This window comes from Aptenodytes patagonicus, chromosome 1, assembly GCF_965638725.1.
Source record: "Aptenodytes patagonicus chromosome 1, bAptPat1.pri.cur, whole genome shotgun sequence".
NCBI classification, from domain to species: Eukaryota; Metazoa; Chordata; class Aves; order Sphenisciformes; family Spheniscidae; genus Aptenodytes; species Aptenodytes patagonicus.
Window position 1 is genome coordinate 65,777,283 of NC_134949.1, and position 18,747 is coordinate 65,796,029.

Here is an 18,747-nt window from a genome sequence, read left to right on the forward strand (position 1 = left end):
TCTGCAAGTTTCTGGTTAGTCTGGTTCCCTCTGTAGAGACTCTGGCCTCATTTTCTTGAGAGTGTCTCTGTCAGGTGAAATTATGGGGAGAGATGAGGTTAGTGAGCTCTACAATTAGGGGTGATTAGCTCAATAGTAAGTGCATTTTCAGGTGGCTTTTGGAAGAAGGTAATGTTAGTGAGGCAGATCATGTGTATGATAGTGTTGAATAAAAATATCCTTCCTTCTCCCCATAGATATTCCCTAGAAGTATTTATCAGAAAACTATTGTTAGTGCATTGCCTTCTCATTTGACTTTCAAGCCAGTGAAGATGGACACACTAAAGTGTGAATACGATCCCAGAACAAGGTCTTGTATAGATTAGGTTAAGATACTGCTCCAAATTTAGGATGCAATCATTCGGATGAGATATGATGACAAATTCCTTTCATTTCGGTTTTAAAAGAAAAAAAAAAATCTTAATCCTCAGCATCTGATGAAAATATTAGCTGCTCTGACCAAAGCTGATTCTGAAATCCGGAGCTCTATGGGAACAAATTATGGCTGAGGAAGAGGTCTCTTTTGGTTCATATCTACATAGTGCTGGCTTACTCCCTGCTTTATAATGCATTTTAAAATCTACAATATGAACAACTCTATAGAAATGAAATTTCAAAATTTATAGTGCTGTAAAGATGTTTTTGTTACTGATGAGCTTAAAATGAAGTTACAAACAAACTGTTACTTTAGTTAATAGTATATTCTGGCATTATAAATTAACTCATAATGTAGAACAAATAGTTTCTCTCAAGGTTCAATTGCTCTTTGTTTTTTTTTTGCTGCTGCTTCTGGAAAAACTCCTGAAACATTTTACTGATCAGGTAATGCACTCTCATCTGCATGTAGTACTTCTGTAACCCCAGCAAAGGTTTCTGGTGACATGCTAGACCACAAGAACAAAGCTCACGTTTATTGTGTTCCCCCAGGTGGAATTACAGTCTTCATCAGTTAATGCAGCATTTCTCAACTTTGGAAAGTTGAATCCTGACCTGTCAAGAAAATGAAGCTTACAGTATTGCTGCTACCAGCAATGGTGTTTTAAAAGCCTACCCAAAATGAGCAGTCACTCAAATAGGCTGCGTAGGTATTCATCCTCATCTCTCTTGTACGCTTTAATTAGGAGTGCATTGTCAACAGTGTTGAAGTAATGTCATTGGCATTTGAATCATGACCCTTTTATAACCAAAATTACTGCATCAGTTTCTCTGCAAATTCAGGCAGGCGTTGCTGCATTATGGATGGGCTGTGGCTTCAGTGTTGTTCTTTGCAACCAGATGCCTTAAAAACCAAAGCAATCAGAATAACAAAATAGATGGAGGTTCTGGAGGACCTGTGAGAATCTGATTTAGTATTCATTGCACGGTAGATTGTGTGATTTTTATTATTGTACACAATTTACTGTTACATTTTTCTTAGAGCTTTATTAAGTGGGAAGTTTACGCTTGATTCGCATATCGGTGTGAACTGAATGGCTTCAGAGCACCTACAACTTCCGTAGTTAAGTCCCAGGGTCACAGATTTGACCTCAATCACAATAAGGCGTTATTAAGAAGAAGTATTTTCTACATTCTGATTTGCACTAGTAAGACTAAAGTAGTTTAAAAATTTATTGAAGTGGAAGTAGTGCAATTTTCTCAGGTAAACAAAGTGTGTGTCTTTGTGTTCTGTGCTTTTATTTTGGTTTGGGTTATAATGTTTCATTAGCTCTCACTGTATATAGAAGTTATCTATTTCTGTGCTTCCCAACAGCAATGGGAATTGGAGAGGTTTCTTGTTCTTTTTAATTTTCCCTGAAAGTGTTTGAATTTTTTTTTTTTTTTTTTTTTTACTCAGCCCTTGCTTGGTATTACTTTTAAATAATTGAGTTAGTGGTGTTACTGTTAGTCAGTTAAGAACAACTAATTCGTGGATAATGCCTCAAGTGATACAAAGTGGTATTGCTTCACTGAAGTCCAGAGTTACACGGTATTCGCCAGTTGAAGATCTGGTCTCTTGTTCCTGGCAAGGCTGCCGCTCGTCTCCAAGTGTTAGGGAGGAGTGGGCATCCCCCTTCATTTCAGGGAACAGAGAAAGTACTGAAGAAAATCCGGGGTGAAAGGACGGCAATAGTATTTCACTTTATTTTTTCATTTCTGTCTGATTGTTTTGCTTTCCCACATAAGAGATCTTTTTTTCTCTTTTGCTGCCCAGCACTTTACGTGTGGAAGAGCTTTAGCATGGTATTTGCTTTACAGAGGTTACCAGCCTGTAATTGCGAGGATCCTACTGGGTGGTTGCAGTTGCCTCCCCGGTGTATTTTTCTCTGTAGGAACTTTTCTTAACCTTTCAGTATCACTTCATGGCTCGAAAGCCTGAACACGGCTGTTGGGAAGTAGCATCGCGTGCGGAGTTGTTGTAACAACCTGCTGTGAGGGCAGCCGGCAAGGATGGGTCTTGTGGTTGCATTAACTTTGCCAGTTAGGTACTTTTTGCAAAATTTAGAAGCACTGGATTGCCTCTTTCTTTCCCCGTTGCTGATGTACACTTGTCGGTATGTGAACTCTTTGCCAGCTATACACACAGCATCGCACTCCTGCTGTTAAAGGTTCTGGTCTGCAGTTCCCCAGTCCGTACTAGCAGTGCGGTTCCTCTGTGGGTACCTCCCCGATCACCAGCAGTGACTGACTATGTTCACCTTGAGGGCAGCAAAAATCAATACTAACAAGTACATTTTAATCCTAGCTAGAGCAGAAATTGGGCACGCTCCCCTTAACATTTCATGAGTTATCTGTCTTTTGCTATGTGGCATTTGTTCGTGTTCTCTCATCTTCTTCACCGTGTTCACTTCTGCTCTGGTAAAGGCAGCTACAAGAACGAAGATGGAATGGCTCAATGCAGTAGCATGCTGCGGGGGGTGTGCGTGTAGCCTTCTCCACATCCTCCTCCTCCTCCTCCTCGGTGACTCATACGCTGTGGGTCAGGTCCCCAGGCACGCAGGTTGGTTTGGTCGAGCTGTGCTGTTACCTCTGCTGAGGAATACCGCTAGAAGGAGGGCAACGGTACTGTTTCGGTAGCGCCCTATTCAAAATATTTCTTCTCCCACCTCTCATCACTGTCCATTAGTATTTTGTGAAGGCTTTATTTATTCAAGGGATATACAGGATGGAGTCTGGGGAGAGAATTTCTTTCTCTTTTTAAAGTAGATGTAGTACCAAAATCAGCGTAACACCTAGTGATTCAGTGCATTTTTGAGTGCTGGGAAAGTGACATAACAAGTAACCTAGTCGTCCTGCGCTTGGATGTTTCACATACATGTTATGATCTCATCGGATCAGATGTTCTAAAGTAGTTTGGATTTCCATGCTAAGAAAAGGTCAGGTTTTATATCTCCTGAGTTATACACGTGCAATAAGCTCGCAGAGGGTAGACTGGCCTGGCATCTTCTGTATCCGTCAGCAGCAAAAAGCACTTGGGATATTTTTGCTCCTGTTTGTTATAGCAATGGTCATTTTGTTGTCAAGGTGTGATTTCATCCATCAGATGGTTACTATCTAAATAAATGGTTTCTCTGTGAGTGTGTCTTTCTGAATAGGTGATGCAACATTAAAATAAGTGGAGAGAAAAATACAGTAAGCTTATTTCTGTACCTTTCTGTGCTTTTGGTGAGGCTGATGTAATGAAACAAGTTTTCAAGACAAGTGCTACTTAGTTTTAATTCAGAGGAGTTGGATTTTTTTCTTTTAATAATGCTGTTATCTGGAGAGAGTGACAGTTCAAAGTGTGATGAGCAGTCCACTTTCTCTCACTGGTTTTAATCCAGCAAGAGTTAATTCTAACTGAAAACACCATGATTTAATGACTATTTAGTTGTGTGTCACTGTAAAATGAGGCAGCATTCCCACACAGGTCAAATCTTAAGGGACATGTATTTTTATTGTGTGCAGGAAGAAAAAGACACTTGGCTCCCTTGTTGAAAGCCCCAAGAAAAGATGAGGTCAAGGTTGGATTGAATTTGGCGATTGACCTACTTTCTCACCGCTACAAGTGTTACTTCTGGGCAGAGGGTGAGATGCTCCAGGGTAAAAGTGGGCAGGATGCTTCTGCAGTTGATACCTTTTGCTCTGGTAATTTTGTGGTAAAGGATTTTAATCTCCCATGCTGTCAGTTATCTTCACATCTTAATGCTCACTGACAGAAAGAAGCCTCAGAAGCTGGTCTTATTCTTGCATAATAAAAACAGTGCATAAACAAATAATATTTTCCTTCGATCCCATGGTGGTCTTGTTCAGTGACTTCATTTCAGATTAGTATTTCTCTCCAAATGACTCCAACAAATAAATAATACACCAACACAAGAGCTAAGAGCATGGCATTACAAGTCCCTTTTGTACTCTCAAAATCTCTTTCAGATTAAAATAATGTCCAAGTAGTGTGACATGTCCTGTCGTGAGGTTAATGTCCAGATCTCTTCCAGCTCTAGGTGGGCTGAAGTGGGAAGGTGCTGTCAGGTCATGGTGTCTGAGGATTTGTCTGACCCTGAAGGAGCACCAGCAATTTACTGTGTCTTTTCCTGAAGCTGTATAGGCACTACAGAAGCAGCAGCACCCAGTATTACTGTAGCCAAAAAGAAATTAGAGGAAAAATAATTCTTCCTCCCTGCTGTTTGCTTATTATGTGCATTTGACAGTGCTTTGTATTGTGGTTTTTTTTAGCCTGCTTGTATACAACTGGTGAGTCAACAGGGAGGAAGAAAACCCCCATATGTATATTTTAACAGAGTTTAGATGAAAAAAAGAGAAACTATTTAAAGGGCAGATCATGAGAAAAATGAGCATTTTTGAAATTAGTTCCAAAAGAAAAAACAAAAAGACTCCAGTTACAGCATCTCTTTTAATTAGATCCAGCAGAGCTGCTAATGAGTGCTGAAGATCTCCACTTTCTTCTCAGCCATGAAGATCAGTGCTCTAGCTGATGTACCACCTGCACTTTTCTGCCTCGGTGTCCCCCTGAAAGCTTTCCTATTCCAAGACTCAGACCTAGGCACGACCCTGTGATAGCTGTCCCTTAGGGTCAGGAGGGAGTGCGATAATCTCCCTCCTGACTGAGAGTGCCTTGGACCCTCCCTGCAGCACCATTTCAGTGGCTGCTGCGTGCTGAAGGCAGCGGGCCCTCAACGTGATTCCAGTGAGATTTGTAATGTTGTGTGACACAGGTGGTGATGTCGTCTTAATCTGATGTGAAACACTCCTCCAGGCAGAAATGTTAAGGTTCAGTACAGAGAGACTGATTTTTTGAATGGTTATGCGTAACTCCAAAGTTGATTATCAAGAATAAGTTTTGAGCATAAGTATTTTTGGTAGACAACTTATGTTTTATTCAGGGCTAAATGAGTATGAATTCATGTTTTATAAACACACTGGGTGTTCTGAGGTTAGCGCCTCTGACTCAAGCTCTGCTTTGTTTCTCCTCCGGTTCTGGAAGCTTATTTTAAGCTGTTTCTTAAGTTTTCTGCTTTCAGTGCATTAAAGGAAGAGGGAATATTGTCACACCAGGTGTACTTTTTTCCTCGTTTCTGAATTGCCAGACAGTTGTTGGTGATGGGGAGAGGGGTAGGTGGTGACTTATTATGATTTATATTTTCTACCCAGATCCCTCAATCCTTGTTTAGTTTTTTGGCTTGTGTAAAGATCTGAAAATTTATCCCTAAGCCTCCAGTCTTTGATCCTAAAACTTGTTAAAAGTAATCAATCCCTTTTGACTGAGTTTGAGCTTTGGATGGGGTCCTGCAGGAACAGGTTGCTACACAGACTTGCTGGGGAATTGTCACTTGCTTTGTTTTCTTCATCTGCTATTCACTGACTGCAATACGTCCTCTTTCTCCACCCTCTGCTGAACTCTTCCAGTTTGTTTCAAACAGAGGAATTGGAGCGGTGGACATGCACCTGCCCCCTTGGGACTTGGTCTGGTGCATACAAACCATGCCAGAAGAAATGGAAGAAAGTCAGCAATGGTATGGGGGGGACAAAGGTGCAGGCGGTTGGAGCATGGTGGTGCTTGTCCAGCCTAGCAGTGCCAGCCCTGCTAGGAACTAGGGGCCTGTTGTTCCAGGTGCTCAAAACAAGATTTTTCCAAGCACAGCAGTGTACACCATTGAACTGTATAGTCTTTGTGGTGAGGAATGGGAAGAAAAAGGCACTTGTTGCATTTTTTTGTCTGTTTTTGTATCTCGTACAGTCCTGGGGAGGGAAGGTGGGGGACAAAAACTTTGTCTTATCTCAGTTGCTGGGCTTCCTTCCTTAGAGAGAAAATAGAATTTATTTGGTTATTGAATGGTAGTTTTACTTTATCTGCCTTTCTCAAGTGTCACTCTAATGAAAAGTAAAGGTAGGCTTTTTTCTTTTTTTTTTTTTGGCCCAAGAACTATGCAGGCAAAGCCTGAACTCCCTTCCCTGCTCTGTTATCTAGCCTTTCTTCTTTCTGTAAAAATTGTCTTCAGAATTTGAAAGTCTAACTTGCTTTTCAGAAGAGAGAATTTTTCTGTCCTGTGTGCTTTCGAAATCTTTTGTTAGAAAAAATTGTTATTTTGGATTGTTTTAAAGCTTGCTTTTGTTCTGCGTCATTCCTTGAGTCCTGAGTATTTGTGCATCTTGGAAGAAGAGAATTTGATTCTTGTATCAATACTTGGTAACAAAATTCTTCTGGTATAAAATATTCCTTTTTTTTTTTGTCTAGAAAAACCTCTTGAAGTATTTTTCACTTGACTGGTGAGTATGGATCTTCATTACCTTTTTCAATTTTTTTTGTACACTCAGAAATGGAAGACTTATTTTTAACCTCTGTGAGACCCTCATTTGCTAAATGGAAGCTTATAATGGGGAAAAAGATGTGGAGGTGGATGGTGAGAATTTCTGACTGTTTCCATTTTCAAGGAGGAGAGACTACACAGATGAAGACAAGACACTTAACAATTCAGGGGCATGGAAATAGGTTCCAAAAATCCACATTTGAAACAACTCTCTGAAGCTTACAGTGCAAAGCATGTATTTGATTTGTAGAAAAGAAGAAAGTCAGAATACTCCATTATATAGTTTGTGTGAGGCCATATAGCTCCTGAGTCATAATGACATTTCAGCTTGTGTAAACAGCTTATACCAATGGAGGATCCTAGTCTGATAGAGAAATTACCTTAAATTAGGTTATTTTTGAAAGCAATGTGCTAGCATCTGAGAGGCAAGAAAACATTTCCAAGACTAACATTAAAAAATAAAAATAACTCTTACTTTTTTCTTTGCTGTTCTAAACTGCTGAGGATTTAGTCCTCCTCCCTCCGTGTCTTGTATTGTTTTATTTTCCCTTTCTTTATCTTCCAGATCAAATGAAGGTTATTTGGTGCCACCAAGAAGTACCCTGAAAAAGACCTCAATCTTCTCCTATTTTCCTCTGGTTGGCAGAGTGATAACATAGACTACCTGCACCCCTTTTGAAAATCAGTAGATATTATTTTAGCATATGATAAAAAAATAAATAGCATGATCATACTGTATTCATGTCTGTCCAATTTGCTGTCCTCATTTTTTGTCTACACTTGAACTACAGAACACAGGTTCTGCATGTCCTATGATTTTGTCTGGATCAAATGTATTGTCATGAAAATATTTCACATTCAGACTTCCTTTGCTTTCTGAAATAGTAAAAACACATCCATCTTCTGTAATGCTGATGTCCAGTCTATGATGCAGCTGGAAATCATTTATGCTCAGAGTTCCCTAGAGCATTTCTCATTGTTTACTTGGGAAGACAGTGATTAAATTTTATCATCCCAGTTACTTGATTGATTCCAGAATCTTTGAAATGTGAGCTTCTAACTCCCTATGCACATCTCTGTCCTAACATAACCTCAGTCAAAGGGTTTTGACCCAAGGGTTTAAAGATTTCTGGATCAAGGCTTTCAGGTGCCTTCTGTTCTGTAGAAGGATCATATAAAAATCATAGATTGTAGGCTCAACTGTAACTCTTTGGATGAAATGTGAAAATCCTAATAATAGGAACTTAAGGAAGATTGTGCAGGGGGATGCATATCGGATGGAAACTACAAAAAAGATTTTAATGATGAGAAGAGTGGAGATCTGGCATAGCTTCTCAGTAGGAACGAGAAAGAGGGAACAACCAGGCTAGATTTGAGATGGCTCTTGATAACTTTATGAATTCAAACATATTATAAGTTTGCCTGAAACAGAGAAGACTAGATTTCATGACCTAGAAGGTCTCTTCCAGACCTGGCATTCATAGCTTTGAAAGCTAAAGGCAAAAAAACCCCAAACCCAAACCCTGTCCTAAAACAGATTATTTTTGACTGCAGCAAAAATAAAGCAAAATAATTCAGTTCAAGAAAGCATTTGTATTTTTTTTTTCCCTGCTTTCCTAGGCTCCTTTGTTAGTCTCTTTCTTGGTCAATTACAGGGATAAAGGATACTCTTCCTCTTTATTGCATCACCAACTGTATCACTTTTTTTCCTTTCCTCCTCACACAAATTAACGCTGACATTTCTGTTACTGCAAGGAATCCTCCAAGGTCTGTCACTTCTTGTGGTAAGAGTAATCAGCACATTTGTACATATCTTTTCAGAAATAGCACATTTAAAGAAAAGATTGAGAGGGACCCTGTTGGTCCTAAAATTTAGTTACCATCTACCATAAGTACCCCTTGATGTTTCCTATTTGGAAAGAAAGCTAGAGTATAAATTAAGAGTAAAGGAAAAAAAAAACCCTCAAGTGAGCAGAGGGAAGATCAAGAAATGGGTGATACCCAGTGATATGTATAAATCTGAGCTCTGATAGGAGCTCAGAGAGAACTCCACATGACTTTGACTTTTTCTTTGACTCAGAAAAGACAACATTGTGTGGTAGAGGCTCTTCCTCTGCTATCCTGATCAAACTTTCTGCAGGTCTTATGCTCCTCTTGCTTTGCCTCTTATTTCCTTTTGTAGGATTCCTGTGTATTACTTGTGTCTCTACCGGATTTGTTACTTTACTCAAGGAGATGGTCAGAGAAAGGCTAGGTGGCTCTGTTTTGGTCTTGCACCTGATCAATACAAGCTGAATATGGTATTTGATGTGATAGATCCGAATGCTCCTACCAGAACTTACTCAGGGAGTTGATGCACTGTAGTTGCTTCTCAGCTCTGGGGTTGCTGTTTGAAGTACTTGGTAAGACTGTTAGTTGAAATTTGTTTCATTTTCTTCAGGTTGGTCTCTGAGCTGCCTATTAGGTGCAGGAGGGCTGGGCTTGAGGCTAAAAGCAAAGCTGGTCAGAGCTACATAGAGCTGCAGTGTTTCATGGAGATGTACCAGTTTCCACGTAGCTTTTATCAAACTGGTCTGTGGTGAGGGGTTGAGAGAGAGGGAGGAAAGGTCTGTTGGGGTCTTGGAGATGTTGATGTAGGGTGGCTGGGAAGCTATGCAAATCTTTGCTTTTCCATACCCTGGTTCCCTGGGAAGCAGGCAATGACAGATGCATAAGCAAGTATTTCACGAGGAATTTTGAAAGGTCTATTTCTTTTAGCGCTAATTGAATTTCTTGCATCAGCGTTCACTGCTGAGGGTGCCTGACAGTGTCCTAGGCTGAGCTGCTATTTGTGTGGATGAACCTGAGGAAAATGGGAAGGTTAATGTAAGAGGCTAAAGACCACATTGACAAAAGGGCTAATAACTAATCACTAGGATTTGATTTTGCTAAGTATTCTGATGGAATTCAATTAAGAAATTGCTGAGAGGGCTTTATAATAGCTCCCTTAATCCAGCTCCAGCCCTAAAGGAGTGGTGTGGTCACATAGGGGCTCACAGAGTGCTGATGGGGTAACCCAGCAGCAAGTTTTAATCAGAGAAACTGGTGGAGCTGCTGAGAAGATGCAGGGTTAGTAAATGCACAGCTGAATGTGATGTGCTGGAGGAGAGCCAGCACAGCTTTTCCTCAGGAAGCCAGGACTTGTGAGTCTCACAGAAATTGCTGGCAGAGGCACGAGGCCCATGAACCAGAGTGGTTTGGTCGTGGGAGCGCACGCGGGCTTCCAGAAAGCTTCCAGTGAGGTAGGAAAAAAGCTTTTGCTACAGAAACTAGGGATAAAAGGGATGATCTTCACATGGTTAAAAAACAGTTTAAATGTAGTAAGCAATGGTTAGCAATCGGTGGGTGGTTTTCAGAGTTTCTTTTACCTAGGAGTTTTCTGATGGGGACCACTGGGGATCTGTGATGGGGAGCAGTGCTGCTCACAGGGAGCAAAGTGTGAGGAGGTGAAGCTTGCTGTTGCTGTGCACAATTAGTCGGAGTGGGCACAGGCTGATTGTGAAAAATTTGCAGAAGGATCTTATGATGCTGAATGACTCTGCAGCAAATTGCAGTTGAAATGTGAGATTGATGAAGGCAAAATAATGCATATAGGGGGAAAAAAACAGTGAAGTTTGGACTTTATATTAGCATTTAGCACTCAGGAAAGGGAACTTCAGATAATTGCAAGTACTCCTATGAAATGATTAATTCAGTGCTCACAGTGATAAAAAGGCAAGTAAAGGGCTCAGAATGAGGGAGGGAAAAAAGAGACAATGCAGAAAGTACCGTGCCACCACTGATAAACCTCTGGTGCAGCCAGATCTTGAATATTTGTTCTAGTTCTGGCAATCCTACCTCAAAAAGATATAATCGGCTAGAAAACGTTGACAAAGATAGAACAGCTTCAGTATCAGCAGAAGCCTAAGCCATCTAGGGCACTTCTACTTCGTAGGGGGAAGGGTGAATGAAGGGGTATATGAATAGAGATTCATAAAATCACAGAAGGTGTAAAGAGGCAAATGATTACTTGCTGTTCCTCACAATATGATGCACCAATTGAATTATCAAGCAGAATTTTTAAAACGGACAGAAGGAAATACTTTACACTGCCCGTAATTAAATTGTGGAGCTCATTACATAGGCTGCTACGGAGACCAAGAGTATAAATGGGTTCAGGGAAGGACCGACGCATTCCTAGAGAAAAGAGCCATTACAGGCTATTAAGCACAAAGGTCTGGAAGCAGCCTCCAGCTCAGGAAGTCCTTAAACTACTGATTACTGGAAGCTGGGACTGGAGTATGTCAGGGGAAGGATCACCCAATTCGTGCCAGTGCTTCTCTAAACACCTGCTACTGGCCGTTGTCAGAAACGGGATACTGGACCAGACAGATTACTTGGTTTGACTGACGTTGGCTCCTTTTATATCGAATGCAAAAAATTTGGGAATCTTGATGTTGCAGTGAAATAGTCGTTGCCCCGTGGTCAGCTGGAAAGGAGAACATTACATGCCCGGAACAGCAGGTTGCAGGAGCGCTGTGCAGTCAGCAGAGGTGCATGGGGAAAACTTAAATAATGCCACAGAGTTTAGCCTGTACATTTTGTTCATGACTTTCATTAGCACCAAGTTGCAGGAATGAAAACCACCTCCAAACAAACTTGGGTGCATATAAATTGTTCGTACGGCATGCAGGTACTGTCTGGCCTCGTACAGGGATTTTCAAGTTGAGGTTGGCAAAGCTGAGAGCTGGCAGGCATGGGGTTTATCTACATTGAATATTCAAAGAAAAGCAGAGCTATTGTAGCTTAATCGTTGTTATACAAATGACTGTCCTTTTCTCAGTAAATATCTAGATTATTTACTTTTATTACTTAGATTATTACTTTTGAGAAAAGACTCCCAAAAATCTTTCTCCTGGCAGATGTCCTAGCCATAGGATCTGTGGAAGCCAGTCTTGGCATTTTTATGATCTCTCAACCTTGCAGCTGACAGACTACCCCAATGGTAACTTATGCCCCTATGAAAAGGAGGATAATAACCCTGGCCTGGAAAGGCAGCAACTCCAACACCAGTGACAGCTAAAATGACACTCAAATCTGTTAACCACGTGCAGCATTAACTTACTCTTTCTTTTCCAAATAGAATTTTCTAACACTTAAATGAGCTGCATACTATTGACTAATTGTCTTTTGTGGTCTTTGAGGATTCAGGCATAACTATTCCATCTAAACAACTCACTGGAGGATTTTTATGTGCCTTAGGTGGAGAAAAAGGCTCAGTAAAGCCAAAGCCTTGGATATAAACTCAAATCCCCCCAATCAAATATGTATCCTTTGATCTAATAAGTAGGTTGAGTCTCGCCTGACTTTTCAGCAAAATGAGAAAGAAAATGTAATGCTTCAAAGAAAAAAAAAATCAGTTCTTATACTTGAATAGCTTGAATGTCTGATTGCTTTTGGTTTCCAAGACAGTCAACTGCTCTGTTAAAGAATTTCCTTAATGTATCAACTATGGAATTAGTATTAGATATTTTTGTTTGTTGTATATTTAATGACATACATGTGTATGTGCACCCATGCTTGTTCACAATGGTGGTGTGTTAGCTAAGTTGATAATAACATCTACTACAAATCACTGATTACTGGATATGAAAAAGTAATTACCAAAATACAGCTCATTACTTACGATGTGACATTTCCTTGCTGTTGGTTGCTATGTCAGCAAGCTGGCTGGTGTACCCATTTTAACAAAGTTGTGGACTTCATAGTCTGAAGTATGGAATATATCATGAAAGCACAGATTCACTTTTTCTGGCTGTCTCTTATCAGGGGAACAGTGATTACTTTCGCTCCTATGGTAAAGGCTGCCTGTCGAGCCTGTATTTTCATTCATGCATTCAGCACAGTGGAGATGAAATCGCTGGGAAAGATAACTAAAAGCCACTCGTGTTAACTTACTATTGGAAAAGTGCCAGATGGTGTAATCTGCTAGTTAAAGTAATAGGAGATATGATCACCTGGATACTCAGCATCTGCTCCGTTATCGGATTTGTGCTACCTTCCCTTTCCCTGCATTTTCCCGTCTCTCGTCTGCCTTACGTTTATTAGAAGGCCATGTGTTTGGTCTTTAGCCTGACTTCCCCTTTTTTTTTTTTTTGTGGGAAAGGCTTCTGCAGTGCATGCAGTGTTTTGACACTCTGTGTCTCTCTTTGTTCTGAGACAAAGTTCTGATAAGAAGCTGTGTAAAAGTAGGCATTTTTTAGCTTGCCCCCAGGCCTAAGGGTCACTTCTGGCTGGTTTGTGCAAATTTGCAATCCCTGAGATCATTTTAAGGCTTTTATGTTAAAGCAAACCTGAAAAAAAAAGGGCATTATTGTCATGCCTGTGTTTTATGTGCTTTCCAGACAAAGCCATAAATCCAGCTTGGCATGCGGAGGAAGGGCAGGCTGCTGGCACAAAACTGTGCCAAGTCTCCCCCAAAAGGCTCGTCAGTCTCGGCTCACTTTTAAAGGAACGTGGGCCAAGTCTCAGGTTCTGCTGCAGGAGGCTTGCACATCTCTAATTCTGGCTTGAAACAGTATCCAAGGCTTGACGCTGGGCTGTCTGTGGCTGTTCATCAGGCGTATTTACCTTTTAAGTCTCTACTGAATTTACCTTCCAGCTGGAAGCCTTGTCCTCAGGCTGGTCAGATAAATTTGTTCCTAGGATTGTTCATCGCGGTATTTGCTTTAGTAAATTTGCTTAGTGGATGCATGCAACTTTACAGTCTGTATTGCTTGACAAGTAATAGGCTGTAAGCTGAGTTGGCTGAAAATGTTGGCATTTTTCATCAAATAATAATTAATAGCTAATGCTTTTATTATTCAGCCACCTTTGCTTAAGTATGTTGCACAAAGTGGCTGCTACCTTCCTCTGTTATGAGGGCAGGACTAAGTAGCCACTGGTTTGCTTTATCACTGTCAGTGATGCAGGGTGGAAAATGTGATACTGCCCCATTTCCACCAGAACAAATTGCCATGTTATAAACCATGAATAGACACAAGAATGTACTCTTGTGTTTAGGAAGCACTAATAACTAAACTGATACCCAAAACAGCATGGAAGGAGACTGCCAAATATTGGACACTGTTTTCTGGAAAAATATATTTTAAAAAAAATAATTTTGTAGTCTCTTGTGGTTTATTTCTTTAAGGTCTTAATCCGGTCATTGAGAAGACGTGTAGCTTATGTTGTACGGACATATATGGCATAAAATCTTTCTAGCTAAATTGTTCTCTCCTGATATATTGCCAGGTAGTGAAAGTCTCTTCCTTGGGCTCCTTCCCTCTAATGGGTTTTAGTCAAATGCAAAATATTTTTGAAAAAACCCTTAATTGCAATGTCTTGCCCACGTTGTTAAGTGGAAAGGGGGCAGTGTATGATCAGAGGCTGATGTTAATGTGCTGAGTTGTTCATGCTACCCACAGGAAAGAGAATTTAAGAGATTCTGATTCAGACCCCTCGATTTTTCTGGACGTGCACTGTAAGCAGTGAGGCTTCCCAGCTCCTTTACTGTGGAAATATATTGCACTGTATATTTTCAGGATCATGAAAAGATTTATTTAGCGTATGGCTGACCTGGATTGTTATCACTGACTCAACTGACCTTTATTGTCTTGGGACAGTGGTAAGATTAGGAGATGCTATAAATAGCTGTTGCACTGTGGGAGTGGTATCACAAAAACGCACTTTACACAGACTGTCATTTCACTTTGTGGGGATGAGTGTGTTTGGCTTACAAAAGGATATCTCTCCTTGAGATGTTTTTGTCCTCTTCTGAATCATTGCAGCTGAACCTGTAAGATTGTTTTGGCCACCACCATCAGCTGCTAAAATATACAATGTAATAATGTTATGAAGTTTTAGGAAACCTACTGTCCAAGTGCAGCTGAGCTTTTTATCAGCAGCGTACTGTGCTTCCTTCCACCTGATGGCTCACTATTCGGGGCTGATCTGTCAGGGCTGAGTGCCGCTGGGGAAACAGGCAGTTCTTGTGGAGCTCCAGGAGGGTTTCTGGTCACCATCTGTGGCTTTTGAAGGAGGCCATATCTATGCCTCAAGAGCTGTAAGAATGACTTTCGACCAAAAAGATAGAATTGAAATGTAAGTGGAAAGAAGCTGTAATACCTTGAGGGATGCTGATACAATCAAAAAAGGTAGTAGTGTATGACTCCCCTTCCTGACTAAGTGGTGTCCCCATGTCTTGTTTTACATAGTTGGATGCTGAATGGATGACTTTTCCCAGCCTATAAACTAAGTAAAAGCAACAGATGTTGTGCTTTTTGTATAAACTCATATTTCATTCCTCCAATAAAGGCTATTTGGAATTATGCATAAATTGGTTCAGCAGGTTCAGCTGGTATGTAAGGAATAGGCATAATGAATGAGGACTCCACTGAAAGTGGCAAACAGAACCATATGTAGTCCACTGGATTTGGTATTTCAGCTTAGTGCCAGATGAGTAACTGATCTTCATTAAACAGTAATTTTCAGTGATCAGATTACTTTATTCTTTTCCTAAACTGCAGGAGATGGCATTCAAGCACTATTTCACCCAAGCTGAAATTAGGTGCTGTACTGCCTCTTCTGATTTCTGGAGAAGGGTGGGATGGATGATTATATTGGGTAATTATATTGGATATACACTCCATTTATTTGTTTTTTTTCTTTTCAATTTGCAGGAAAGCAATCTCCAGGTCAGGCCTCCAGCACTTGGCTCCTGTGCATTCCCTCAACATTGCAGTCTCCAATGGACCTGTGAAAGAACCAAGGGCGGCCTTAGAGTGGACTGTAGGTGTTTGGTTTTTTGGCAGTTAATTTGAGCAATATCTCTGGCTAGTGCTCTCTCCATCCTTAAATCGACATAAGACATTGCGTTGCTATCAGAGTTAGTGCTGGTCATTAGGAACATGCTTCTATTATGAAAAGAAGCACAAGGCGGAGACATGAAAACTTGCAGAGACTTGAGCAGCACAGGACAGTTGCTGTTCAGATTTTCCAGCTTGGGAACTGTCTGGCTACATTTGCTCACTACCTTCTTGACAAGGTCTGCCATCCAAAGGTGATCTGATTTTAGCACAGCAGGGTTTTGTACCTCTGCTTGATGGGCTAAAATTTAAGGCTGAAGACACATGTCGAGTTGGCTAGGTCTGTAGAGTAAGTAGTAGAAATCTTTGGTCACGATGCTTTGTAGGTATGGCTAGATTTCTTCTGGGCCCAAGCTGGCTTGTAGACACAGAGGACATATGTTTCCATCCCTCTCATCTTGCTTCTTTTATGTTTCTGGGCTAGTTCGGAAGGGGTCAGTTTAGGACTGTCTAGGGTAGAATATTTCTATTGGAAATATTGGGAAGTTGGAAGGGACCTACAATGATCATCCAGACCAACTGCCTGACAACTTCAGGGCTGACCAAAAGTTAAAGCATGTTGTTAAGGGCATTGTCCAAATGCCCCTTAAACACTGACAGGCTTGCGGCATCGACCACCTCTCTAGGAAGCCTGTTCCAGTGTTTGACCACCCTCTCTCTATAGAAATGTTTCCTAATGTCAAGCCTGAACCTCCCCTGACACAGCTTTGAACCATTCCCATGCACCTTCCATGTGGTTATGCACTGGTATGTGCGAAGAAGGCGAGCCTTAAGCCAGCAGGTCACACAAATGTCCCATTTAAAGCAAAGCATACAGTAGATCTTACTCGGCTATTGGTAAAGAACTCATACATTGCAGTATCAAGGCACCAGCCACCTAAGTGGCTTTTAGGTGAAGATAACTTATGTTTTGATGAATATGGCTTATGTTTATCTCTGTTCCCTATAGCAAGACTGAATGGCTTTCTGGATGGTGTGCTCTGTTTCAAGCCCAGCTGTTGCATTTAAAGTTTAAGGGGATGAAATTTTACAGGCTGTGCTGCAGGAAGCTGGATTAGATTCACTATGATCTTCCACAGTACTGTACTTTAACACAGAGTGTTAAAATGAGTTTGAAAGCTTACACAGAATCCTCTTGGAAGAGCCTTGGAGAATACCTTGATCTTTACCTCCAGGAAAACTCAGGTCCTGATTCAGCAAGGTATTAAAACACATGCCTGCTTTGAGTTATCAATGCTGTTTAGTAGAAATCTGAAGGATCAGTCACATAGGTGAAGGGTTAGGCACAGGCAAAATTAAACACCTTTCAAAATTGTACTTAGAAAACAACAGCAGCAACAAAACCCTAAAACAAAAAACCTAAACCCCAAACCCAGCAACCACAATCCACCTTTCTTCAAAGTCGATTGTCTGCTACTCATTTTACCAGGTGCTTCCTCATGTGATCCCAATACATAAATACTGCAGGACTTGATATAGGTTGGTGAATATTGATTAAATATTGTGGGTTTTAATTGTGTGTGTGTGTGTAGGGTGTTTTTGCACTTTACTTCCTGGCTTATGGTTTAGAGTTTTTTGATCAGTTCAATTTCTCAGCTGTTCCAGCCTCTCAGATTGGTGTTGCTGCTTTACTTCACACTTTGATTGGAGAAGGGAGGCAACCCTGTGGCATGTGGGGAAAGGGGCAGGATAGTGAGTGGAAGACATCTGTGGCTGGGAGGAGCCTGAACTGACCAGCTGTAGTAACTGGTGAATGTGGGGGAGAAAGGCATTTCTCAAATCTGAGGCACAGTATAAGTAAAAGAGACAATAGGGAGGTGATTTGGAGGTGTGAAGAAGCTGAAATGGACCAACATTTATGTGAATGTCAGTAAAAAAAAAAAGTTAAGTTTTAAATACTGATGTTTAATTCCAGAGGTGTATTTGGTAGAGTGAAAAGATATTTGGATTAAGATGTATTGGAGCCAGACAGGGAGTCTTTGTATTTAATCGCTGGAAGGCAGCATTAGTCAGTGCATGTTGCATCCCCATCTATATCATCCTGCTCTTTAGTATTTCTGAGGATGATTCTCCATGGACTCATGATGGGAGATCTTTCCAAAGTCTAAGTGACATGAACACAAGTTGTCACTTGACTTTGCAGTAGAAAATGTTTGCTCCTTGTTATCTTCACAGTAATATCTGGAGAGAATTCCCTGGCTATAGTCTCCATTTTTGACAACTCCTTGTAGGTGACTTGCCATTATCAGATGATCTTGTGAACAGGACGCTGATTCAGGGAGTGGGATTTTCATTCCCTGCTCTGCTACTTACCTTGTGAGTGAGCTCAGATGAATTGTTTTGCCACTCAATACATTAGCCTCTTTAGCTGTAAAATGGAGCTGATGATTCTGATGTCTCTTAAGACCTTTTACATAAGAAACAGTATTGCTTTATTATTGTTGTTGTTACTGTCTATCATCCCTGAGGTTTCTTTTCTCTCACATACTTACAAATGCCCAGTTTCATCACATTTGCTACACCTAATTCAGGTTAACTTGTAGCTTTGTTGTCTAATTTAATGCTATCTTTTCACAGCAGGGCCATACAGAATACATTCTCTGGAGTAGGTATGTTATAGCCAGAGGACAGTGCAGAATATGCCTTACCAAAAAGGAACCACCTTAACTGCCTGTCCCTGTGTTATGTTTATGCATAGCCTCTTCTCCCACCCTCCCCCATTTTAGGCATCATTCCCACAAGTTAAATGATAAAGTAAGCAATTCTAGCCCAGATTCTCAATTAAGTACAGACTGAGCCACCTCATACAGTGACTGTGTACCATTGCAGATCTAGGTCTTTGTATATTTTCGTACTGCCATTTGCTCCCAAGGAAAATAACCATAAGCTTTTGTGCAAAGTCATCCTGTAATTTCCTTTTAAGTACTGCCTTCTAGCTCTTGTTTCCTTTGGTGCCTACAAAAATCTTGACTTAGGATATTAGTGTGTTGAGCTTCCCA

The 18,747-nt window shown here is 40.8% G+C and overlaps 1 protein-coding gene across 3 annotated transcripts in view; it reads left to right on the forward strand.

The window, feature by feature from the left end:
* The window catches only part of DGKI (diacylglycerol kinase iota), a 230,121-nt gene that overhangs the window by 62,628 nt on the left and 148,746 nt on the right, over positions 1-18,747 (forward strand). For all 3 annotated transcript variants that reach the window (XM_076340326.1, XM_076340343.1, XM_076340353.1), the window contains exon 2: positions 15,563-15,671. In XM_076340326.1, the coding sequence (XP_076196441.1) occupies positions 15,563-15,671 (109 nt within the window). The remainder of the gene's footprint in view (positions 1-15,562; positions 15,672-18,747) is intronic.